Here is a 27,890-nt window from a genome sequence, read left to right as displayed (position 1 = left end):
CTGAGCGAACGTGTCAGAAGTGGTTTGCACGGTTTAGAAGTGGTGATTTCGGCTTGGCAGACCAAGAGCGAGCTGGACAGCCAAAAAAATTTCAAGACGAAGAATTGACAGCATTGCTCGAGCAGGATTCGTGTCAAACGCAGGAACAACTTGCAGCAGCATTAGGCGTTGATCAAACAACAGTCTCCAAACGCTTGAGCGCCATGGGAATGATTCAAAAGATGTCACATTGGGTTCCACATGAATTGAAAGACAGAGACGTTGAAAGACGAAAAACCATTTGCGAATTGCTGCTTCAACGACAGAGCAGAAAGGGGTTTCTGCATCGAATTATTACGGGTGATGAGAAGTGGATCCATTACGAGAACCCTAAACGAAAAAAGGCCTGGGTGAAACCAGGTGAACCAGGTCCATCACAACCAAAACGAGATATTCACTGTGCAAAGGTTATGCTGTGCATATGGTGGGATAGGAAAGGTGTGGTGTACTATGAGCTGCTGCAACCGGGTGAAACAATGAATGGAGAACGTTATCGACGACAATTAATGCGTTTGAAGCAAGCTCTGGCCAGAACACGACCAGAATGGGAGAACAGACATGATAAACTTATTGTTCAACATGATAACGCTCGCCCACATGTCGCAAAACCGGTCAAAACCTATTTAGAAAATGTCGGATGGGAAGTTTTACCCCACCCGCCGTATTCACCAGACGTTGCTCCTTCGGACTACTACTTGTTCGATTGCATGAACAATGATTTGATTGGACAGCGGTTTACTTTTTCAGAAGATATCGAAACATGGGTCTCAGACTGGATCGCTTCCAAGGATGACTTCTTTCGCCACGGAATCCGTACATTGCCTGACAGATGGGCGAAAGTGGTGGCTAGCGAAGGACAATATTTTTCTTAAGGTATTTATGTATTTTGTGTTTGTACTACAGCTTTAATGTGTGCGTACCAACCGCACGAATTAATTCCTAGACCAAATAATAAGGTAATATGGGCCTTATGCAGAGTCGTTCTGACACGTGATTAGTGCCATACTAAAGAGTTCAACTAACATATGTTTTCTACAGTAGTCAGGCCTTTAGTATGACCCTAATCCTATGTAAAACGACTCTGCATAAGGTGGGATATGTCTTGTTAATGGAGAGAAAATCATATCATATTATTATTATTATTTAGGAAAGTGTGTTGTAACGTTTTCTTTTCTTTTGAAGACTGTATAATAACGTGGAAACTAAACTCCAATAATAATAATAATAATAATAATAATAATAATAATAATAATAATAATAATAATAATAATAATAATAATAATAATAATAATAATAATGTACAGATGTTATAAAGGTTAGTGGTAGCCCAAGTCATCAAACCAGTATATGCCACTGTTCTCATGTATGACTGTCATTCCGGAAAGGCAGGTTTTTTAATGCCTCCAACCAGTAGCGTACCCAGGAATTTATTTCGGGGGGGGTTCAAACTAAATATGAAGCTATTTTATATTAAAATTGCTAAAATTGCCCCTAAAATTAGGCTAAATTTTTAAAAAGTCGAAATTTCGGGGGGGGGGTTCGGACCCCTGTGTCCCCCCCCTTCCGTACGTCCCTGCCTCCAACTTACCTTAGGATTACTAGAGAAGTAAAAAGGCAATTTTCCTTTCCCTGTGGGTATGTGGAAATCTGGGAATTGGGAAGCTGAAATGAATGGATAGATTATGAATTGCATTGAGAATAGGGGCTTACTCGCTCAGGAATTTCAATAATCATTTAACTTACTTGAAATTCTGACTCCTGGACTTACATTTCCAAGCTTACACTGCTGAGTCCGTTCCCCTTTATTTATTTATTTATTTATTTATTTATTTATTTATTCGTTTTATTATTATTTTTCTCATAATGTTATCCTCTGTGAACAAGGCTCCAAACGAGAGCCGAATGGTAGGTATTTTTTCCTTTTCATATATATTTTCATTTAACGTAGCACGTTATGCTTCAGGGTTAAGGAAGATGGTGATGATGATAATGAACGAAAAGGTGGAATTATTAATCCACGTAAACCTTAACAGATGGCATTGAATATTGTAAACCATCAATATTAAGATTTACAATGAAAGAAAGTATGTTTTTGTCGATTATATATATAAACTACTCAAAATGATTAATACAATATACTCTACTCTCACTAATCTGAAAGATACCAGACCTGGGTAGTGGCGAATTGTCGAAATTGCCCGATTATTGGAAGATTGTCAACGAAAATGTATTTAATCAAGATAAGCTACAATTTACTAAACCATCCTTATGCTATTGCACCGTAGTTTTTAATTATAAAATTGCAAATAAAGCAAGAAAATAAACAGATTTCAAAAATATGAACACCAAAGTACAAAAAACAAAAATACTTATTTATACATATGTCTGAGCATTACCGGCATTTATTGCCTTAAACCTGTCACGTGAGCAGTTAAATCATCCATTTGTTTACTTATTCAACAGTATCGTAGGCTTAACTAACTAAATCTATGGCCTATCGAACACGGAGGTCCAATGTCGTGTTCACAAAAGCTCTCCACTGACTTCTATCCTTAGCCAACTGGATCCAGTTTCTACCTTGTATTCCTATTTTTGCGAGATCCATCTTAATATTGTTCTCCCATCTGCGCCTAGGTATTCCCAATGGTCGTTTTCTGATTGGTCTTCCAGTTACGACTTTGAAAGTGTTCCTACTTTCTTCCATTCTGGCTACATGACCTCTCACCTCAACCTTCTAGATTTGATGACCCTAACAATGTTTGGTAAGCGTCATGTACATAAATTATAACATGTCATTTTAATTTTAGCGTTACACAACATGACGCTGAGAAGGTAACCCATGGATTAGAGAGCTTCGAAATGCGGTGTTGAAAGAAAATGTAGAAGATAAATGGACAGAGAGAGTAACAAAATAAGATTTTTAAAAAGGATAGGAGAGAAAAGAAGGCTTCTAGCCACCAATACTTGTAGGAAGGCCGTTTGGATTGGACACATCTTGCGAAGAAATTGTCTTCTTCACACCGCCATAACAGGAAAGATGGAAAGAAAGCTAGGAATAGGAAGAAGAAGAACACAAGTGATCGATTATTTGAAAAATAGAAGAAAATATTTGGAGTTAAAAGAGGAAGCTGAAGGATCGAGAAACATGGAATAAACATTTCCAGACCCAAACCTAATATTGAAAAAACAACTCATTAGTCCCAGGACCTGCCAAACGGCAGAATACTTTAATAATGATAATAATAATAATAATAATAATAATAATAATAATAATAATAATAATAATAATAATAATAATAATAATAATATGTCATTTATAGCAATCTCTGATTTGTTCATCTAATCATGCAAAGCTAACTGATGATGGAAGGAAATGTAAAATACCCGATTGAAATACATAAATTTCCAAGATTTTCTAGAGGAAAGTATTGTGTCGGACACTGTGCTACGAGATCTTTTCAGTGGGTAAGAGATTAAAAGTACAAATACTTTATTATTTTTATGTAAAGAGGAAAAACGCCAATCAAACTGACGCACTCCAGTGAAAGGAACAAAGAATAGGGAAACGGAACACCAGAATCTTGTATTTAGAATATTAACACGAAGTAGAAATGAAATGAAATGAAATCTTTAAGTTTTAAGTCCCACGGTTATGCCGATTAGGCTAATGGAGACGGTGAAGATGAGAAATGGTGGAATGAATGAAATGGTGGAATGAAGAAAGTGAGAGGAAACGGGAGAACCCCGAGAACGGCGTGAACTGGGATCGAACCAGGGATCCCAAGCACCGGAAGTGAACCCTCTACCAGTGAGCCACCGTGTCTCCCCAACATGAAGTAGAGGCAGCGGGACATATGCTATGTTTATGTTGAAAGGTCAGGATCAGAGAAATAAGTAAACATACAGGGCTAGCATGAATAATAATTCATTTATATTGAAAATACTATATTTTCAAAAGTGTTACATGTACACACATATGAAAGATATATGAAAAGAACCACAAATTCACCAAGTTTATACACTCCCTACAAATGTTTAATATGTGTCCCTTTGATGGCATGACACACATCCAGACGATACTCAAGCTTATTCCATACATTTTGTGACATAGTAGCACTGATGCCTTCTTTGAGCTCGACTAAGGATTGCGGTAGTGGGAGTACGTAAACAAGATCCTTAACGTAACCCCACAGTAAGAAGCCGCAGGGCGTTAAATCAGGATATCTGGAAGGCCAAATGCTTTTTCCCTTTCAACAAGCAATCAGTGTCCTTGAATTGCCGATACAAAATGCTTTGTTTACATGGCGGTTCTTTTCCATACTTTCTTATGAAAGTATGTTGCACAGCTATAACAGACGAACATCTGGCATATTCAAGCACACAAAACTTTCTTTTACTTTCCCTCCGTTTTCGGCAGGTACTAACTTCGTACTGCCGCACTGCCACACCTGATCGGAAAGATAATGGATTCGTGCAGCAAATTTGGTAAGTTTGAAAATATAACCTTTTCGAAACGAATGAATCATTTATGCTAACCCTGTATATTCTACGAAACAGAATAGGAAGATATTATTATTACTATTACACTTGTGACACATTCTCTTCCATCCAACATTTCTGGCTTCGTCTTTGACAACTCACGAAAAGTTAACTTATCCCACTGCACTCCTCGTAATATTTTTAATCTCCATTTCCTTTATGCCTATCGCACCCATTGTTATACTGTATGGTATTTTACGACTAATAATTAATATTTGTGTTTTCAGATGATAAGTCCAATTTTGTATGCAGTCACTTAAGGGCAGTCGACATATATTTTGAAGCTCTGACCTCAGATTGTAAATTTATTGGCATTCCATGTTACGGATTAAGGCACTACGACAGAGATTTCGTCCATGGAAACTGTTTCAGCTGTCTCGGGAGCTTTTGTGGAACATTAGGACATGACATAAAGAATTCATCCGTTCAAGGATCTTTGTTCTTGTTGACAAGAGAAAAAAGTCCGTTTTGCGGTAAGTATTGGGGTAAACAATAATAATAAATAGTTTAAATATGATGTACTAGCAATTGTGTTATTGAGCCGGTTGTACCGGTTTGCTAGAACCGGTTGTTAAAATATTTAGAGTTCGCAGAACCGTTTGTTGTGTCCAGATATAACAGTAAAGTTGAACTAGTTATACTCAGAAACAGTAAATTTTGATTAAACTTTTTTTTTTTTTTTTTTTTTTTTTTTTTTTTTTTTTTTTTAGAAATTCTTACAGCTACAGAGTTAAATCTATGATCTCTCAGAATAAGGCATAAGCGTTTATTTCTTAATCTCAAATACTCAGATACCAAGAATGAGAACTGGATGGGTTTACATGAATGTGGTGGTGAGGGTTATTTATATTTGAAACGTATACATACCATTATCAACAATTGTCGATCCATTTCTGGATTGAGGGATTGAGGGATTGTCAAAAGGATTACCAATACCTTTTGACAATTATCTATCTTGGATAATTCGTTTCCAAAATATTTGTAGTGCTACCTAATTTCGTCACACCACCTTGTATTAGGATGCTGTGTAGGTCCCTACTTGTCATTTCTGGTATCCAACAAAAATAATGCTTTTCTCTACCTTGTATGGTTTGTTTCCTAAGAGAGTTGTATCTATCTTTTTATCCATCTACTTTCTCTCTCTCTCTCTCTCTCTCTCTCTCTCTCTCTCTCTCTCTCTCATATATATATATATATATATATACAGAACCAGTTACTAAAAAGTTAGAATAACACCATTGTGTACTAGTGCATTACAAGGTGTCTCAGGGACCAAACTCTATCCCAAGCCCAATTTCGTATGTTGCTATTAAAGTTACTTGGAATTATAATTCAATTTTGTATCAATATTCTTCTTTATATACATTTGAAACGCTTTTTGGTTTCGTCCAAGTTCAAATCCATAACGACGGATGTGTATCGGGTCTGTTGCGTAGAGCATAACCATAAAGAAAATCAGTATACAATGTAACGTTTCAATGTGTACAAGTATCTTCATCAGACATATGAGTGGATGGGAAAAGTACTTTCAGAGGCATTAAGGTGTTTAATGAAAATATCACTGTAGTATCTAAACGTTAATATATATATATATATATATATATATATATATATATATATGTATAATTTTTAGTATTTATCTTTGTTAGGTGTATGTAACTATAACAGTATTTTCATTAGTCACAAGGATCCGTGTTAAAAGTAGCTATAGTATCGAAACAATACCATGTATAACTTCTTTGACAGGTGTGTGTGTGTGTGTGTGTGTAGTTATAATTTTATCTTCATAGTGACTTTAAAAGGCTTCGTTGGGTTTGGTCTAGATAGGGCTATAGTATCTAAACGTTACCATGTATAAGTTTTTACTTTGGTTAATGTGCATAACTATAACAGTAGCTTCACTAGACACAAGAACACAAGAATACGTCTCGCGTTTGATGAAGATAGTACTATAGCATCGAAACGTTACCCTACATAACTTATTTGTTAACTATGTGTACGTATAGTGGTATCTTTATTAGACACAAAAATGCATGGAAAAAGTGGCTTTATTTATATATTTCATTCTATCTTCTCTTCAGAGAAAGATCACTCCATTTAAAAGAGTGTTGAACTGATTTGTATATACGAACAAATCACGGATATACATAGAAATACAACTGAACATACAAAACTCAAATCATACAGACAGAAAAAGACGATAGAAAGATGCAAAACATGAATATTAAATCCACAGAAAGTAAAAGATACGTAATAAGTAATAAATAGTTCGGAATATAACAAAGCACGTGTATAGGCTTTACAAGTTTGCTTAAGTAATTGCAAGTATTTGTGAAACGGGGGATTCAAATCCAAATCCTTCTTCTGACATGCAACATTATTGTTGGTTGAACACATTCTTGTACAGGCAACTTCTTAAAATGCTCGTTTATGGGTTCTTTCGTCGTGTAGACGATAGAAAGGGACTCTCATAGCGCATTTGGGAATGTTGTTGTCTGTGCAAATGGGTTAAACTACTCGGATGATATTCACACTCCTGCAATCGCAAACACAGTTGCAATTACAAACGAATCTGGACGTGCTTCGTGCTTTCCTGTATCTAAAATTTTCTGGAATTTGGTTGACTTATAAAGTGTATAACCCCTAAACATACGAAAATTCATGGCAAATATATAGAATTTAAAGTAAGTCAAGAATCTTTAAGTTAATAGACGTTGATACTGCAATCTGTCGTATGTAAAAAAAAAAAAAAAAAAAAAAAAAAAAAAAAAGTCATTTCCAGGTCTTCAAAATTTTGTAATCAAAGTTGTCGACAGCATCTTGTTGAAAGACGACATGCCAATAGTAAGGGAGTTACTTTTACACTGACAATATAGCTGATATCAAGGCACTTCGGATTTGGTCTCAACATGTCTTTTAGCTGTTTTGAAATCTTGACAGGCAAATTGTTGTAGTATCAACGACTTAATGCTTTATATATGCCCTTATTTATAGTATTTAATTAGTAGCTTAAAAATAGATTATTTAGATTTCACGTTTCTTGTATATTGCAGGAGATAACCTCCAAGCAAAAATAGAAATTTCTGAAGAAACACTTCTTACGAAAGGAAGACTGACCATGGAACTTAATATCAACGGATCAGCTCTTAAATTTGAAATGACACCAAGGTAAATGATAGTATTTAGGTGGTAAAATGTAATATTACGCCCTGCCATTTCAAACAGTTCAATAATATCCAATATATATATTTACATAAAATTATGAACGAATACATGCAATTTGTAGTACAATAATATTTTTCTTCAATTTGTTTCTTTTAAATCCGGATATTTGTCGATGCGGATGGTTGGAATTCAGGTGATTGAATTTTTTTTTTTTTTTTTTTTTTTTGATCGAAAGATCCAATATATTTCAATCAAAAATTTTTTCTTGTAAGCCTTATATCTGGATGTTTACATATAGGGTTGCCAAACTCAAACTATCACTTGGGGGGCGCGGTGGCTCAGTGGTAGTTTGGGTTCACCTCCGGTGCTTGGTTTCCCTGGTTCGATCTCAGCTCGCGCCGTGTGGACTTTGTGGTGAACAAACACCGTGCTCGTGGGTTTTCTCAGGGTTATCCCGTTTCCTCCCACTTTCTTCATTCCACCATTTCATTCATTTCTCATCATCATCGTCTCCTTTAGCCTAACTGGCACAATCGTGGGACATAAAACTTAAAGATTTCATTTTTCAAACTATCACTTAACTCAGTATGATGTGCTGATTCTGAAAAAAAAAAAAAAAAAAACTCGATTTAGGAGCCATCGAAAAATTTTTGGCCCCTGATCCAAAAACTAATTATTGACCAAGATCGCAATCTTTTGAACCATTTTTTTGATCTTTCTAAAATTCTTGTTTTATGCACATACCACTGCATTCAGACCAATCTTTGAAAACTTGGAAATATTTAGTGCCGTATCACGGAATTAAACCCTGTTGTGTAGTCTCCCATCACTACATTGCCAAAGGCAAAGATATTACTAATTTTCTTATTTTTAAACTTCTTATTACTTCAAGTTCTCTTAAGAAACTCAATGTAAACATTAATAATCGTAGCATTTTATCGTTTACTAGAAACAAAAATCAGTTAGAATTTAATCTAATCTTCTAATATAAATAAAATAAAGAGTTTGTTTGTGTGTTTGTCTGTCTGCCTGTGTGCGGCCTGGTGACCAGACGAGTGGACCAAGGGTTATCAAATTTTGGTCAGAGGTACCTTGGCCCAGGCCGGGTTTCAAATTTCGAACCAGGGGGTCTCGGGGGGGGGGGCGTTTACCGGAACCGGCTTGGGAACCAGACAAAGTGCTGTTCTTATAACAAAATATGTATCGAGCACAAAGAAATTGACATCTGTAATATGAATTATATAATATGTAATAATAAAACTATTGTAAATTTATTCTGTAATACACCAACACAATAATTGGGCTTATGCCTGTTGTGTTGTTCATAAATAAATAAATAAAGTAACCAAACATAGAAAAAATGTAAATGGTTGAGTGGTAGAAAAGGTTATGCCTTAACTCCGCCATTTTAAATAAGAAAGAAATAAAACATAAGAAATAGCTGCTAGGAATTCTCACCATTTATTTGAAATTAGATCTTTTCCATTTTAAACATTTGTTAATTATTATTAGTTCATTAATATAAATGCCTGACCAACATAATTGAAACAAATATTGTGTTAGTATCATTCATGAATAATAATTCCTAACTGTTACTAGAGCCTGTCTATTTCAGGTGTGCCCTCGAAAAATATGCGAAACATACTTCAGACCCACCCTCGCCACCCTCTGACGGAGGAAACCCTCCCTTTGCTTAGGGAAAAGAAGTGAATGACCTCAGCCGTGTTGCCAATTTGTCATTCAGTCGTTTGGTCTTGACGAGGCTATTTAGAATGGCTAACAAGACAGAGCACTGCGAAATCCGTGAAATAATTCATTGTGGCAACGCTTCCGCATCTAACAAATGAAAGATCTCGGCCGCAGCAACTCGTCCCTCCTCTTTCGAGAAAGGTACGGGAAAACACACATTCACTGCAGCGCCATAAAGGGCAAACCTGAAATAAAAGGGCTCTAGTGTCTGTGTCATTGTTAGGAGTGTCATCGTTAAGAAAACGCAGATAACAATAAACACCACCATAATATAACTAACAGCTTATTCTTTTTACATATCCAGTACATAAATTAATAAGTAATATCTGTTTCAGATCTAACGAAATGATCCAAGGAGGCAATAGTCTTCAGTCCATGGTGGCAGCTGAGCAAGGAATTCTTCGTGACATGGAGAACACCACTGTTACAGCTACTTTATCTTTTCGACCTGATTTTACAGTAGAATTACTCGGAGGAGCCAATCACATTTTCTTTAACACAGTCTCAGTGATGGACTTAGCAGGAAATGGGTAAGAAACTTAGTTTCTTTTTAAAAAAAAAAGCTGTCTTGACTGTACATTAAGTGCTAGCAATCCATTTAAATCATTTGTGTTTACGGCTAAATTAAAGATGGAAGTTTATACGTTGTCGTCTGTCAGCCGAGGTTATGAATAGTCATCTGCCATCTGAGGGTACGTATAGTCATGCCATCTGAGGGTAGTGTTGTAAAAAAACGGTTTTTTTCTGTGAAGTTTTTTTTCAATAAAAAACATCGTTCTTTTTCATGTTTTTTTTCAAATGTCTGTTTTTTTTTCTGGCAACTATTATTTATTGATTTACGTTGCAGATTATTCAAATAATCAACAGAACTTGAGTTGAAGCCCTCGTAACTTACAAATCTTTTGTTTCTTTGTACGTATATACTAGCAAAATTGTGTGATTATTCCTTTCGGCCCCAGGTCATTTTTGGCGTTTTCCTACATTTCCAGTTAGTGACTTATTGCTCAAAAACCATTCATTCGATTGATATGGTTAAGGCCTTGCTTTTTAGAAAATAGATGTGACTATTTTTTGGTGTAAGTTGCATTGCAGTGTTGCTAATGGGTGGGAAATTATTGAGGGAAATGTAGGGGTGAAATTTACAAAAAAATCCCTAACCGAATTTCAATTTTTTTTTTTTTTTTTTTTGTATCTAGTACCACTCCTGCTATATGGGTTCAAATCACCTAAAAGAATCTTTGGTGTGTTGACAAGGTACAGTGAAATCCTGTAGTTGCTTGCTTCCATCCAAAGAGAGAAAGAAAACATTCTGTCATACACATGAAATTTTGACACTTTTTAGGCCTCACAAGCAAAAATCAAATATGCCGGGGTTACAACTTCTCTAATTATCCTATTGAAACATTTTATGATGCGTTCTGTAGGGCAAAGAGGAAGCTTTCAGGTAGTGGTACGTTTGTTTCAATGTAGCCAGTAAGAGGGTAATATTAGAGGGGAAAAGGGAATTTTTTCCGAATTTTTCACCTAAAAGCGGGAATTAATTGTTTTGGCTGGAAACACTGCCATCAGACAGACGAAAACTATCTAAAAATAAACCTTAGTACTCCAAGAATATATCCTACAAGTATCATGGTGATATATAACAAAGTAAGCATGAAATTTTAAAAAAAATCTCATTCTACCTCAGAAATTCGTCATTTTCTTACCACTTACAGAACATGGTTTATTATAAACCTCAACTGTACTTTCCCTAATTATTCTAGTGAAACTTTTTGTGGTGCGCTGATTAGGCTAAGAATGAGGCTCCTAGACACTGCTACGTTTGTTCGAATGTAGCCAATAATAAGGAAATAATAGAAATAAAAAAGGGAATTTTTTCCAAAATTTGCCCCTAAAATCTGGAATTAAAATTTTCTGTATCTGGCAACACTGCTATCAGACACACACAAACTATCTTAAAATAAGATTTGGTATCCCCCTAATATATCCTACAAGTAGTATGACGATATCTAATAAAGTAAGCATGTCAATAAAAAATATCTCATTCTACCTTTTAAAAAATCACAGTTATTTTCCCAATTAGAGAACAAGGTCTACTGTAAACCTCAACTGTACTTCCCCTAATTATCCTATTGAAACTTTCTATAGTGCGTTGTGTAGAGCAAAGACGAGACTTCCAGATACTGGTACGTTTGGTCCGATATAGTCAACAAGAGGGAAATAATAGAGACAAAACAGATATTTTTTCCAAAATTTCCCCCTAAAATCTGGAATTAAAATTTTCTGTATCTGGTAATACTGCTACCAGACAGACGTAAACTATCTTAAATTAAACATTGGTACACCACTAATATATTCTACAAGTGTTATGACGATATTTAAGGAACAAAACTTGTAATTACCAAAAATATATTACGGCAAACAGAAAAGTAGGGAAAAACTAGAAAAATCAAGGGTTAGAACCTAAATATGAATTCTTCGTGCGTTCCCTAATTATCCCATTGTAACGATCTGAACTTGCGTTTCTTAAGTAAAGACAAATGTTCGATTGGCGTAAGTTGACTTGCACTCGGACGTATAGGTACGGATTTATAAATAAAAATTTCTAATTTTTGCCCAAATTTAGGAAAATTTTAATTTCCCTAATTGGCAACACTGCGCGCAGGCCCATCCAATTGATGTCATCAGTTAGGTATCCATCCGAGGTATCTACTTGGCAAGTCTTAAGGAGGTCTTTCTACAACGAAGGAAGCTACAAGGAAAAAAGTAGTAGAGGAAATTCGTAATCAGAAAATTCTCGCATTTTTGACTGGGGTGAAATTTGAGAAGGAAATTCGACACCAGAAGAAAAAAATTAATATAATAAACTATAGTCCAACCATATTTTGCAAGAATAATATCCCGATATCTTAATTAGTGTCCACACAGGAGTGGATTAAACAAATGACACCCGTGTGTGCCACTTTGGCTACCTGGGCCACTGAATATACATTTGATTACATTTTGTTTTACTACTAACTCGTGTTGTTGTTGCAGTTATAGTCTCGACTAATAATATTATCGTAGTTGTAAACAATAACTTTATAAGGAACATTTTCTCCTTTTTACATCTTAGTTCCAACACTGTTGGTGAGAAATGCAGGGTGTTTCAAAATAAATTTTGGGGTTTTAAGTCTTCGTAGTACTTATTACATTTTAAGTACAATTATAAACAATGCATCAAGTAAAAGAGCACCTCAAACAGTCTTTGCTACAAGTGTTCAATGTGAGATTCATTCGTCACACGGCACACATCTAGTCGATAGGCGAGAAAGGCCCATAAACTTTCCGCCATATGGCACAAAACACATTCAATTTAGGAGAGTCTCGTTTCAAGTGTACCATCTCCTGAGGATTTGCTGACTGCCAGATACAAACATTATAAGTGTTCACGTTAGCTCTTAGGTGAAATGTCGATTTACCACTGAAGACGACACGATCCAGAAAATCTTCATTGTTATGCAGCAATATTTCAGTTGCGAAATTGGTATGTAAACCGTAGTCTGTAGACTTTCGACCTGTAGCAACTGCAAACGATAAGGACGTAGTTGCAAGCGTCTCCTTAATATTCTTCACACAGACCGTTGCACTGTACAGATTCAGTCTTTATTAAAACACAAAAAACTTTCTGCTCTCCAGTTTACATCTTTGCTGCTTGCTGTTTCTAACGGCAGACAGAAGAAACAATGTATGTACATGCGTGCGTACAAAACTGTTTGAGTTGCTCTTTCATTTGATATAATATTTATAATTGTAAGTTAATTGTAATAGATACTACAAAGTTTCAAAACCCTAATATTAATTTTGAAACATCCTGCATTACTTCAATTTGAGTCATCCTATATTCGTGTCTTTTATACACATATCATCAGGGCCGGTCCTAGTCAATTTGTCGCCCCATGCAATGGCATAATTTGCCGCCTCCCCCTTTCTCCAGAAAGAACAAATCTTAAAAGTCATGATTTTAAGTATACTACTCCAGCATGAACAACAAAGGTGAGGGAAGTGCAGTTGCACTCAGAAAGGCTTAACCCTTATCCGGGCAAGACATTTTTGTAACGTAAACGGGCAACCGGGGCCTGTGAGGCCCAGTATATATTTTAAGTGCAGAATACACAAAATCAATGCCTATTGTCACTTACTGTTCAGACTAGTCTAGAATGTACCGGTATATATTTTTGTCAAGTAGCGAAACTTCGTGTCACGCTTTTGTAAGCCGACCAAGCAGAATAGCAAATCCGGTCCAGACATTTTTGTAACGTAAACGGGCAACCGGGGCCTGTCAGGCCCAGTATATATTTTAAGTGCAGAACACTCAAAATTCAATGTCTGTTGCCGCATACTGTTCCGACTAAAGGTTACAATAGTCACGTGTTCAATATATAATTATGTGACAATTTGATCTAATATTTGACAGGAATTTCACTAAAGTTATACGGGGCCTCCTAGGCCCCGGTTCCCCGGTTACGTCAGGAAAAGATTTTCAAATTTAAAAAAAAGCTTTACCAACTCGATATGTTCATGGTTTTAACTTCGACGAAAGATAGAAGAATTCAGTATTTTATGTCTTCGAAATATGTATGGTTATTGAGAAATTTTAGAAAAATGAAGCTACTGGGCCTGGGAGGCCCCGCTTGCCCGGATAAGGGTTAAATACTCACTAAAAATGCAATCCCGTTGTGTGTGTGTGTTTTTTTAAATATTAATCTATTATGTTAGTGAAACATAAAGCAAACACACCTGCAGAGGATAGATGGTAATCCTTTTTATAGAATTCACTATTGAGCTTCAATCTCAATGTATCAGTTTGCAATTCCAGTGCAACTAGTTCTTTTACTTTTATTTCTTGATTTCTCTTCTATATCTGTTAACATTTTCTAAAAAAAACTTGTTTCTATCTTCAATGATAAGGAACTTGTTTCTGACAAAAACAAGACTAGTTGTCATATCAAAACTGTGATAACTTACTAAATGGAACAGATATTCACTACTATTCCAGAATTGAATTCTTGCATTTGGCAACAATCAAGCAATTTGTGCTCGGATTTATTCGACTATTTGCTTTAGCATTGTCCATGTGGCCTTAAACTAATGCATCCTAAACTTAATTTATGAATGTAGTATTCAAATAGAAGGTCAGCTTAGTAAATGTAACTACCATCATCATAAAGTCTGTTTCCAACAAGAAATATTTAATTTAAATAATATACTTATGACAGATTTTGCCGGACCATCCAAACTTGCCACTCCATGCAAATGCACGTGTTGCATATATGGTAGAGCCGGCTCTGCATATCATATGTATCTAGTCGACAAATTATTTATATATGACATTTAGAAAAATACTATTAGGCAAATTAGTATTAGTTTTTATCTTTAGACAAGTTATATGAATTTTATATTGTTCGTGACATTATTTTCGTACTTATTAAAGGCCTGCTTTCACGAAAAAAGAAAATTTCATTTCTACTTTTATTTCTTAGTTGATATTGATGAAAACTGCTGAAACCCGAATTGTCTATAGGTATGGTATTCATGTAAATTGTAAAATATTTGTAGCGTATCAGTATCTAGCGTTTAATTTATGTTGCATTTTACGGTGATTATACCTACATAAAAATATTTAATACTTAAATAGACGTAAGATGTATTAGAAATGACTATTTGAAAAAAAACGAAATTTAGAAAAAAAACGAGAGGCAATGTTTTTTTTTTCTAAAAAAAACGTACATTTCTGAAAAAAAACGAACGGTTTTTTTTTCTATTTACAACACTATCTGAGGGTACTTGTAGTCATCTGCCAGCCCAAGTTATGAACAGTCATCTACCACCTGAGGGTACGTATAGTCATCTGCTAGCCCAGGTTATGAATAGTCATCTGCCATCTGAGGGTACGTATAGTCATTTGCCAGTCGAGGTTATGAATAGTCATCTGCCATCTGGGGGTACTATGTATAGTCATCTGCCAGCCGAGGTTATAAATATTCATCTGCCATCTGAGGGTACGTATAGTCATCTGCCAGCCGAGGTTGTAAATATTCATCTGCCATCTGAGGGTACGTATAGTCATCTGCCAGCCGAGGTTATGAACAGTCATCTGCCATCTGAGGGTACGTATAGTCATTTGCCAGTCGAGGTTATGAATAGTCATCTGCCATCTGGGGGTACTATGTATAGTCATCTGCCAGCCGAGGTTATAAATAGTCATCTGCCATCTGAGGGTACGTATAGTCATCTGCCAGCCGAGGTTATAAATAGTCATCTGCCATCTGGGGGTACTACGTATAGTCATCTGCCAGTCGAGGTTATAAATAGTCATCTGCCATCTGAGGGTACGTATAGTCATTTGCCAGTCGAGGTTATGAATAGTCATCTGCCATCTGGGGGTACTACGTATAGTCATCTGCCAGCCGAGGTTATAAATAGTCATCTGCCATCTGAGGGTACGTATAGTCATCTGCCAGCCGAGGTTATAAATAGTCATCTGCCATCTGGGGGTAAGTATAGCCATCTGATAGCCGAGATTATGCATAAGGTCTAATAATCTTCCAGTCGAGATTATACATATTCATTTGTTAGCTAAGTTGCTGAATTGTCATCTGCTAGCTCAGGTTATCCATACTCACCTACTGTCAAGATTATGTAGAGTCATCTGCCAGTAGAGATAATAAATAGTCATCACTAGCCAAGGTTATGCATAATCATCTGCCAGCCGAAAGATGCATAGTCATCTAACAGTCCGGATTATGCTAGTCATCTGCCAGCCGAAATTAAGCATAGTCATCTGTCAGCCGAAATTATGCATAGTCATTTGCCAGGCGAAATGATGCATAGTCACCTACCAGCGAAGCTTATGCATAGTTATCTATCAGCCCGGGTTATGCGAAGTCATATGCCAGGCAATATGATTCATTGTGATCTTTCTTATTGATTCAAGTATTGTCAAGAGATACCATATCAGTTTATAGTGATTCACCGCTGATTCTAAAAAAAAAAAATGATGTTTAGTGTCAAAAATGAGTTGAACCACACACTAGGTTAATGGAACGGAAATATGGAAATTAAAAAAAAGTAACAATCAAATATATTTAATTAATTGGATAGGTGTATGCAGGGCATAAATATTTTAAAAATCAATAGATATTAAATGGACACATCTTTTCTGACATAATTAAGTTATATGGGTCTGACCTTTCTCTCATATTTCGAGATCTAGATTTGCTTATGGTAAATAACAAAGAAATGTGCGGACGTCTGGATTAGAGAGGATCTCTATACGTAGCTGTCTCTTTTCAAAAGAAAAAAATATCAGCCGCACTTAAAATCAGTTTCGTCGGACAAAGTTGATATTGTTTTCGCAATCAGAGTTTAATGTAGAATTTTTAAAAAAATATTTTAAAAAAACTGAGCCGAGTTACAGTAAAAATTCGTTGTTTTGCCGAATGTCTGACGATAGGGGAGAAGAGGAAGCCAATTTGGAAACAGAGTTGTGCACTGTCAGCGGAATGTAAGGCCAAAGTTCAACAGTTCTATTCATGAATAGTTATTTTTATAGACCAAGACACCACTGTAGAGATAGTGTGGTCTCAATGTGTGCGCATGAACACTAAACAATCTATTGCTGAAAGCCAGTCCATGTTTTCGCCTTTCTCTGGCAGAATGTGACACCTGTTCATCTCCGAGAACGTCTTTGTTTGCCTAAGGAAATATTCCACTGTAGATGCGAATGAAAAAGTACAAATATTTAGCGAATAGAATCGTTTCTGTCTCGGACACAGCGATGTCCGTGCACATCACTGCAACTGAGTGGAAAAAATTCAATATGTGTCCGCATTTCCCATACAGAACTCACGTTTCTGGTATGGAAGAAATAATCTAGAGATCCTTATCGCTTGTAGTTTTCATTCAAAACATTATGACGAGCGTATCGTACATTCGTGATGTTGTCAATCCTCGTCTTCGACTTATTTGGACACTTTTCAGGAACCCATCTCCCAAGCGTGAAAACGCACATCCTAACAATCCAGCGTGCTCGACTCGATATGCGCCTTCCCCTAGGCCGCTAGGTCTCCAGGCCTAAACCCTATTGACTATGTGTTTACTAATTTCAGGCCAGATCTGTAAGTTTCTACTCTGCTTTCTCAAATGCGTTTCCACAGCAGAAAATTAACAAATTGGCTGAAACGTAAACGTTCCCATGTGTTTTGTGTATCGCGTTCCAATATGGATGTGATACGCTGAGGGAAAGAAACATATATGTCGTACGTAAAAACGTAGGCTACATGTGTAAATCCTGTAGTTTCTGGACTTAACGTATAGTAAACGTATAAGTAAGAAGGTATATTTTATACGGAAAGTACGTATAAGTATTCCGAATAAACGTACTTTCAGTACGAACGAAAGAACTGTATATAAGCGGTTAGGGTCTCACATGCAGATGGATGTATGTAACATATAGCTAACATATGTAACATACGTATACATATGTAATATAAGGGAGATTGTCAGATGCCAGACATCCTGCAACGGCATGGTGTAAAATCTAAGCGGAAAAAGGGCAGTGCAAATGTAGTATATGTATAACGTATGCTCCGTACAGATTTCCGTAATAAACATAAGGATTCCGGATATTTGTACACTATACTGCTGTCCGGGTAACAGATTTTTCTCAGTGTATGTAAGTCAGAAGAAACTACGAAACTTAAGTTGTAGATCGTATTTTGAGCCAACGAAAGTGCTTCTTTTAGTTAGAACAAGTAACAATGACACGTACACCACTTGAAGGAGTTTGGTTTCATGTCTTGCTGTTTTCTCAGTTAATATTGAAACCGGAAGTTGTACTTGATTTCTGTTAGTTTTGGTTTTATTTAGTTGAGAGATTACAGTGAAGATAGAGTTATTCTCTGGACACTTAATTGATTGCAGAAAAACCTCTTATCGCTGTCTATTATCACCTTCACTCTATAGTGATCAACGTTAAAACCGGAAGTGATTGATTTCTGCCACTTTCGGTTTGAATAGAGAGCTAAAGAAAGTTGGTACCTATTCTTAGAACACTAAATCAATTCCTAAAAATAGAGGTGCTACTCATTATGTCTTTTCGCTTTGGTCTATGTAAATCAATATTGGAACAGGAAGTAGTAATGGATTTCAACCTCTTCCGGTTTTAGTAGAGAGTTAAAGATGGAGATGGAATATATTCTTCGGACTTTTAATTAACTGCAAGAAATCTCTTAACTCTGTCTTTTATCTTCTTTCCTCTATAGCAGAGTTTCTCAACCTGAGGGTCGGCGAGAGGGTTTCATGACGGTCGCGAAGATAAGCGCAAGAGATAAATATAATTAGAATCTAATATCGGAGAATATTTTTAAATATTATTTTGTTCTGATAGACATATTTTTATTTTTATACATGAACAACAAAACATAGGTCTACTAAACATTTCCAACAGGTCTAGAGCTGTTTAATAATCAATTTTAATGAAAGAGATACGATATGAAACAAATGAGAACTCTATATTGAAATACCAGAAAAATACGAATTTAACAAAACCTGCATATTGAAATGCAATTAAAATTGAAAACTAATGAGATACCTGAGCATGTTGTGATTTCACTAGTGCGGCAATGTCCTTTTCAATCTTCGTGACATACATTAGGTCTATCAAGTCATTTTCAACTGATAAGCGATTTCTTGTCTTTGTTTTTAATGCTTACCACGTAAAAACTACTTTCGCACATTAACGATGTAGCAAATGGAATTATTACTTTCTTAAGGCAGCAGATACCAGACCAGGATATTCTTCTCTCCTCATCAGGCAGAACTTGTCCAAGTCTTCGTTACAGAAAACCAGTTGCAAAGACTTGTAGCATGATCATTCTATTATTTGGTCAAGAAGTTGTGGGCTTAGATCAGATACGTTAATGGCCTCTTCAATGAAGGAGTTTAGTAACCATCTTGAACCAATACTTTCATCGTAGGGAATATATTACTATTATTGTATCCACTATATACAAGAAATGGATTTTAGTATTATGGAAATAGATGGATATCGTGTGTGAGATCTCCGCAATAGGTATAGGTTATATAAAAATCGCACACAAGCTTATTACAAACTAGAAATTATAGGGGGATCGCTGGCAAAAATATGTGATAAAATGGGGTTCGTGATAGGAATTAGGTTCAGAATTCCATCATTATATTACAGCAAATAACAATATTATACTCATGTGCGCTGAACTTATTGAACACCCTTTATACAGCTATTGAAGAGATGTATAACAGTAATTGAAGAGATGTTAAAAAGCTTTATAAGCAAGGTTAAACGTGCACCTAGATTTCTGTAAGTATTCTGTTAGCAGAAATTATATTGAAGATGATATTCATGTGTTATGAATAGAAATTGAATATACAGAGGTCAAAGTTTACAGTATGTGTTTTCCATAAGGAAAATACAATTACTCATTACCTCAATTCATATTCTCTTTTGTTAAAATTACCTTTTTGTTTTTCAGTTTACAATTAGAATATATTTTTAACATATCAAGAAAACACGAAAACATTTTACACTATATTTTCTACACTATGACTTCAATATTGATGTTCTATACCTCGGGAACCAAAGTTTTAAAAGTAAATACTGCATTTCACACAGGCTTCCGTTAAAAATATGATATAGCGATTGATATTTTTAAAAAGAAATCAATTTGGCGACTAGATCAAGTAGCTATGTCACGTGTACACCATTTAAAGAGGTTTAGTTTGTATGGCGTGATACTTTATCTTTTAATATTAGAACCGGAAGTAGCACTAGATTTCCACTACTTCCGATTCTAGTAAAGAGATTAGAGTAAAAACTAAACATATTCTTCCAATCAGTGGTGGATACAGGATATGATCAAGGGAGGGGCTAAACCATAGTTTGCCGCTTTATCCAGTATAAAGCAGGATTGAAACCCATTTTATCCCGTGTATACCTGAGCGCCAAGGTGGGGGGGGGGAGCAGTATAGCCCCCTTAGATCCGCTCTTGCTTCCAATACTACATCCTTTCTTTTCTGCTATTCTCTCTAATTTATTCCATTAAAATGATGAAAGAAAAGAAAAAAAGTACCTAGTATTTGATTTAGAACGTTAAAAAACATAGAGAAAGAAATTGGACCCGAGTAGCATTGCATTTGGTTGCAATATATAGACTGCATCTGAGAAATTAAGCTCTATATATAGACTCATTAAAAACCAAGTTATCTTATTCAATAATTTATATAGTGCCCGTGCCGTTCCGTGGAAAATCAGCGCCCGGGGCGAGAGTATATGACGGCGCCCTCCCCGTACATATGAGTGAAGTCGACAGACTTGCCGCGAAACGCCACCATAATTGGCGCGAAGTGCAAGAAAATTTTAAAAACTAAACCATGCTTTTCCTTGATTTTTAGCACTTTTTATTACTTCTTCCATTATATATATATATATATATATATATATATATATATATATATATATATATATATATATAACTTTTCTTTTTTCCTCCCGAATTTTGCGCCCCCTTACTTCGGCGCCCTCGGCCATAGTCCCGCCCGCCCCCTCCACGGCACGGTATTGTAGTGACAACTTTTTTCTTTCTTTAAGTATATTTGCCGTTAATTTTTCTCTATTTTGCTTTCCATTACCATAATTCTTTACGATGCACCAAAAATGTTTTATTGTTTTTATTTCATATCGACGGAAAATAGTTAAATAATGCATACTGCTACTAGTACTACTACTACTACTAATACTAATACTAATAATAATAATAGTAATTTCCTTTGTTGTCGGAAATGCGGTACAAAACTTATAAATTTTTAAAAATAATAATAAATTAAAAACGCTGATATATATATATATATCAGGGTGGTTCAGTAATGTTGGACAGCCCTGAATAAATCGAAAACCAGAAGAGATATTAGCAAGAGTTTGGTGGATCCATATACTTGTGGAAGGGGGACGTCTTTTGAGATACCACACAATGTTACCAGGTCAACAGTGTTGCCAGCTCAGTACAAAGTTGTATTTTTTTAAATGGAACATATAGAAGTTTATGCAATCAAAAGAATTAGTACAGAATGTGAATACCAACAAGCGAAACCGCACCTGTCAGTGTTGCCAAATAACGAAGTTATAAAGCTTCAAAGATCAAGAAATTAAAGTTTCCGTAGAGCAAAACTAGCAAAAAGGCAAGAAAAATAATACTACGGAATGAAAAGAAGTAACCGAAAGAGTAAACCAAAGAACGCACAGCATCCAGTGAGTAACAGGGTTGCCACAGTAAAGGGGGAAAAAATTGAAAATTTTGCAGTTGCTATAGGAGGAAAAGTGTCCATATGACATAATGCTGGAAACACCATAGAAAGTTCATGTAAGATTCAGGAATCCTAATAGCGTTTGTTCGAAATCAATATCTCTAACCGTTTCCGAGATACACCAAAGGTGTGCGGAGTTTGCAACACTGCATAATAATTCCCTCGCCCTCCAAACTACAGGAACGAGTAATGAAAATGATACGCCCAACAAAATGTAAGAACTACACGGGTCTAATCGTCAAATCAATTATGCAGTGTTGCAAACCCCGCACACCTTTGGTGTATCTCGAAAACGGTTAGAGATATCGCTTTCGAACAAGCGCTATTAGGATTCCAGAATCTTACATAGACTTTCTATGGTGTTTCCAGCATTATGTCATATGGGCACTTTTCCTCCTATAGCAACTGCAAAATTTTCAATTTTTTCCCCCTTTACTGTGGCAACCCTGTTACTCACTGGATGCTGTGCGTTCTTTGGTTTACTCTTTCGGTTACTCCTTTTCATTCCGTAGTATTATTTTTCTTGCCTTTTCGCTAGTTTTCCTCTACGGACACTTTAATTTCTTGATCTTTGAAGCTTTATAACTTCGTTATTTGGCAACACTGACAGGTGCGGTTTCGCTTGTTGGTATTCACATTCTGTACTAATTCTTTTGATGGCATAAACTTCTATATGTTCCATTTAAAAAAATACAACTTTGTACTGAGCTGGCAACACTGTTGACCTGGTAACATTGTGTGGTACCTCACAAGACGTCCCCCTTCCACAAGTATATGGATCCACCACACTCTTGCTAATATCTCTTCTGGTTTCCGATTTATTCAGGGCTGTCCAACATTACTGAACCACCCTGTATATATATATATATATATATATATATATATATATATGAGCGGCTCGCAGAAAGATAATGATAAGCCCCACTTCTGGCCAAATTGAGTTACTTGGTGAAATGAGTTGGGATCGGACCACAGAACAATATGTAGCTAGTATAAGTTCGGAAATTTATCTGCACATGGCAAGGGGTGCATATTGATATGTGACCTTGCATTGCATTGCGTTAGAACACTGAACTTCCTTTTTCTTTTACTTCAATGTTAAAAAATGTCGCTTACTATTATCTTCCCCCGAGTTGCTCATATATATGAGGGTGATTCAGAAAGTGATGCCTCCAAGGTGATACTTTTATTTGTGTTTGACAGATAGCATCGATACAGGTATCAGTGGAAAGCTTGTAATGTCAGCTACAAATAGTGCTATAATTTTCAAACATAGTCCCTCATTACGGGCAATACATTTGCGCCAACGTGAAACAAGGTTTTTCATGCCGTCGGCGAAGAATTGTGGTAGCTGCTGGTGACACTATTGCCGAGCAGCTGCTTGCACCTCCGCGTCATAACTGTAGCGTTGGCTTTCAAAGAGTCTTCATCCCGGCGAAATTAAAATACCGCTAATTTTATAGTAATTATGTGATATCTTCAAATAGATGAAAGATAATCGAAATGTGGAACAAGAGCGCACTAGACAATATTATTTTGCGTGAGGTACCGTTATCACAAGTCACCTAGTGGCTTTCCGTTTTCAGCTGTTTAAAAAACGCGAAAATAAATACCGATTTTCAAAATGGCTCGAAATCGAAAGCAGATAAGTGAGTCGTGATAACAGTTTCTCACGCAAAATAATACCGGTACTGTCTAGGGCGCTCTTGTTCCATATTTCAATTATCTTTTATCTATTTGATGATATCACATAATTATTGTAAAATTAGCGGTATTTTAATTTCGCCGGGATGAAGACTCTTAAGGTGATCCTTAAGTTTTGGGAAGAGCCAACAATTGCAGGGCGGAAGACCCGGACTATGGGCAGGGCGTGGGCAGAATGTCAACAACACTTTGCCAGCAGGTGGAACAACTTTTTTTTTTTTTTTTTTTTTTTTTTTTTTTTTTTTTTTTTTTTTTGCGGACGAGAGGTACCGCATTGATTGACGCTTCGTTTCCGGGCCGTAATGGTGTATCCACTACTCGTCACCGGCGATGAATGTTGCTGGGCGCACAACCTTCTGCAGTCAGAAATTCAATGACAGCCCGCTATTCTGCCCTCTCGCGACAAATCGCTGTAACTTTGGCGGAGCAGTTTTGAGGAAAAGAGCCGTCAAGTCGCTACAGACCGGCTAATTTCCTACTTACATCGAAATTCTCTTTGGTACCGGTATATTTTCAAAAGTATTTGACTCAGCTCAATGCTGGACCTGGTGAACATAAGTATCGGTGGGGGAAATTCAAAAATGCTTATAGCGACAAAACAATGTAACTCAAGTTACAGCGTTTTGTCGCGGCACGGCAGTATTGCAACCGGTCGTCACCACTGGATGCCATAGGTTGCTCCATTACTCTGAAACGAGAAGAGATAGAAGGTAAAACAAAGTGACCTTCTATAGTTTAGCGAAATTAAACTACCGCTAATTTTGAAGTTTTTCTGTAATATCTTCAAAACAAATAAAAATATTCGAGAAGCAGAAAAGTAGTGAACTAGACAGTACAATTTTGCATGTGATACGTTTACCATAATTCACTTATCTGCTTTTGGTATGCCGCTATTTACAGAACCCGCAAAAAAATGCGAAATTTATCTACAGTTAAAAATTGAAAGCAGATAGATGAATTGTGATAACGGTATAATATGCAAAATCATTTTATCTAGTTTACTACGTTTCTGCTTTTCGAATATTTTTATTTGTTTTGAAGTTCGCTGTAGTGAAGACCCTTAATGATAAACAGTTTGCAGTACTATTGGCCAAGTAGTGGGCTAGGGGGCATTACTTTCTGAATCACCCACGTATATACGTACTTAGGCTACTAAATTCATATTGATTTGCTTTCATTAATATTATTCTTTTTATTTTCTGTTTCAGCATCTATTACTGCGGAAACAACACCGTATTACACGACCATCCTGAAAAGGAGATAGATAGTGTACAAATCGAATTATCCTCGACGCCTTGTTGATACATAAGAACAAGAAACCAAGTTGCAGAAATTACGAGGCCAAAGTGTTCCTACTGATGGTCTATTAAATATTCACTTTTCTTTTGTTATAAAAAGATGTAAATATACTGTGATATTTTTTGTAATAAACATGTACATAGTCCACCCCAATTTTATTTTTGTTATTAGGTGTTTGTGGTTCACAGTAAAAATAAAAGAAAAAGGAAAGTTTAACTGAAAAACACAAGAAAAAACAAAATAACAATGATGCAGATAGTTTTTTAATTAGATAGAATTAGTAGAATATTTGAAGACTTTGGGGCAAAAACCCATTAAGTCCAAAATTGAAATTGTAAAAGAGATGGCTTCACAAGGGTTTACCTTCATCCAATTTTCTTCAAACTTGGCACATACCGAATATAAGTAACACTTATTTTTTTGTTTCTTTTTCTGAAAATAGGTTAAGGGAAGGGGGGAGACACCTTTTCAAAGAAAAAAGTCCCCTTGATTAAAAGGGACACACCAAAGAAACGAACCTCTGCCGATGCAAAGATGACTTCAAAGTAGGAAATACGGGTTTTGTCGTTCTTGCGAGAACAGGGTTATAGGGGTAATGACCCCCTTCGAAATGACAAAAGAACCCCGCACAATTCTTATGGGAATTGGAGTTCGGTGGAGTTGCTTAAAACGGTGATATGTTGTAGATAAGGTGTTCCTGAGAAAAAGTCTCAATGCATACAACTACAAATCACTGAGCATTTGTCCACTACAGGGCCACTTGTTTGGAAACAACCCAAGATAACTACATTCTGGATTTCGGTAAAAATGACTGAAACCGTGATATGTTGTAGATATTGTGATCCTGAGAAAAAGTCTTAATGGGAAACACCACCAACCACTGATCATTTGACCACTACAGGGCCATTTTTTTTTAAAGCAGCAGAAGGTAAAATATCATAGTCCGGGTTCTGACTGACCCTCACAGTTTTTACCTAAGCAAGTGAATGATATTGAAACAATCATTGGAATGAAAATGTCGGAGGAAACGGGAGTGGCCCGAGAAAACCCACGGATGCGATATTGTAGTTCTCTACCACTGATCCCTCTTGTCCCTCAGGATAGAATAGAACGGATTTCGAGATAATAAATTACTATCATTAATCATCCTGACCTGGAAAATAACACGCAACAGAAATAAATATACTACTACAAACATCGTTTACAGCTCTCTGTATTTCAGTCTTTCTTTCAGTTTAATGTCCCACAATTATGCCCTTTTGGCTAAGGGGGACAATGATTAAGACAAGTGAACGATGATGGAAGAATTAGTGCAAGGAGACTGTGGATGGAAACCCACGGGCATAATGTTTCTTACCACAAATTTACCTATCCGGGTATCGAACCTAGGACCCCACACACCAAAGCTAAGCATTCTAACACTGAGTTACAGTTACCCTTTCTTTCTGATTTAAAACCAAACACATAAATTTAGCCTATACATTACGCTTAAAGTTCTATATCCTATAGCTTATCAATATGTGTCAATACGAAATTTAAAATAAATAGTTATAACTGCTCGTAACTCCTGAAAATCCGGTAAGAGTATATTTTAACATAGTATTTTGTCGAACACAGAAGTTGGCAAAAAATCTAAAATTTTCACGTTTACTTCTAGTTTTTGCCTGACGCCCCAGCATATAAACGGGATGCAAAAGTAACAATAATGGGAGTGCAGCAACAGCATTGACCCTAATAGTATATTGGTTTGCAGCAAGTCTTCCACTATATTTGATTTTAACTTGCTAGACTTTTCGTGCGCTGTACACCTGCTTCAGGCTTTTTAAAAGAGCTACCCGCAAATGTCGTAATTTGATTTTCACTTGCTAGATTGTACTTGCCTCGGAGGCTTGCTGCAACTTTGTAGCAAGTGTGTCAGCTCTGGATTCTACCAACAGGTGGCACAAAAGTCCAATCTTAGAAATCTCCCCGCCAGGCCGCCATTTGTAGTAGGTGCGAAGTGTGCGAAGCATTAAAACAAGTGGATAATTAAGATAATTACGTAAGTATCCAGTATGTAGAGATAATTTATATTTTAAACGTGTATTGTTTGACAAAGTTGTTGAGAAAAATATACTGTGTGTATGTTCGTATACAGTAAAGTGCTTGCTGCAGGTTTACTATGCTAACATCCACACACTTGAAGTTGACTTGCAATGCAAGTATATAAATGCAGAAGACGTACTACACTCACTTGCTGAAGACCTGCTGTAGACTTGTAATGCAAGTATATACTTGCAGAAGACTTACTACAAACTTGCTGTAGACTTGCTGTGCAAGTGATATGCTTACAGAAACAGGGTGCGAAATCATTTGAAAATGGTGGGGGGGAAGAAGTTCAGCAATCCACACTAATGCTTCGTGGAGCCTCCAAAAATTGAAATATTATTGGATTATTATTATTATTATTATTATTATTATTATTATTATTATTATTATTATTATTATTACTACTACTACTACTACTACTACTACTACTACTACTACTAATAATAATAATAATAATAATAATAATAATAATAATAAATGTTCAAACTAGTCGTCATTGTTATTTAAAAATACTTTAATGTTATTTATTCATTTAACCAAAATTGGTATCTTATCTACTGCATTTAATATACACTTCGGCGCGTATGGTCCAGGGTTAGACTCTCATGGGAGCACAGTACCCTTGTGTTTACCATCATATTGAAGACTACATTTATGAAAATAGCGGTAGAGATCTATAGGTCAGAAATAATAGTCCCTGAGAACCGATGTCCTAACCAAGCATTAGAACTACTAACTTGAAGCGCTCCACCTGGCCAGCCATAGATCCTCATGAGCTGTCGAGTCAGAGTATAGTTTTCCTTTTTTTTTTTTTTTTATGAAATTCTCGTTTCTTCGCTACGTACGTAGTGTTTCAGTTTGGTCGTTCAGATATACGGTCACCTTTGTAAGTCTAAATAATACTATGTATCTATATTGTATTATTA

The 27,890-nt window shown here is 36.0% G+C and overlaps 1 protein-coding gene across 1 annotated transcript in view; it reads left to right on the top strand.

The window, feature by feature from the left end:
- The window catches only part of LOC145672948 (pancreatic lipase-related protein 2-like), a 90,129-nt gene extending 65,106 nt beyond the window's left edge, over positions 1-25,023 (top strand). The window contains exons 6-9 of the mRNA XM_081742198.1: positions 4,806-5,051; positions 7,632-7,746; positions 9,828-10,022; positions 24,786-25,023. Of these exons, the coding sequence (XP_081598324.1) occupies positions 4,806-5,051; positions 7,632-7,746; positions 9,828-10,022; positions 24,786-24,879 (650 nt within the window). The 3' untranslated portion in view covers positions 24,880-25,023. The remainder of the gene's footprint in view (positions 1-4,805; positions 5,052-7,631; positions 7,747-9,827; positions 10,023-24,785) is intronic.
- The last annotated feature ends 2,867 nt before the right edge of the window (positions 25,024-27,890 follow it).

This window comes from Thermobia domestica, chromosome 16 (assembly GCF_964235325.1).
Source record: "Thermobia domestica chromosome 16, izTheDome1.hap1.1, whole genome shotgun sequence".
Lineage (NCBI taxonomy): Eukaryota > Metazoa > Arthropoda > Insecta > Zygentoma > Lepismatidae > Thermobia > Thermobia domestica.
This window is presented reverse-complemented; position numbering and strand designations above follow the sequence as displayed.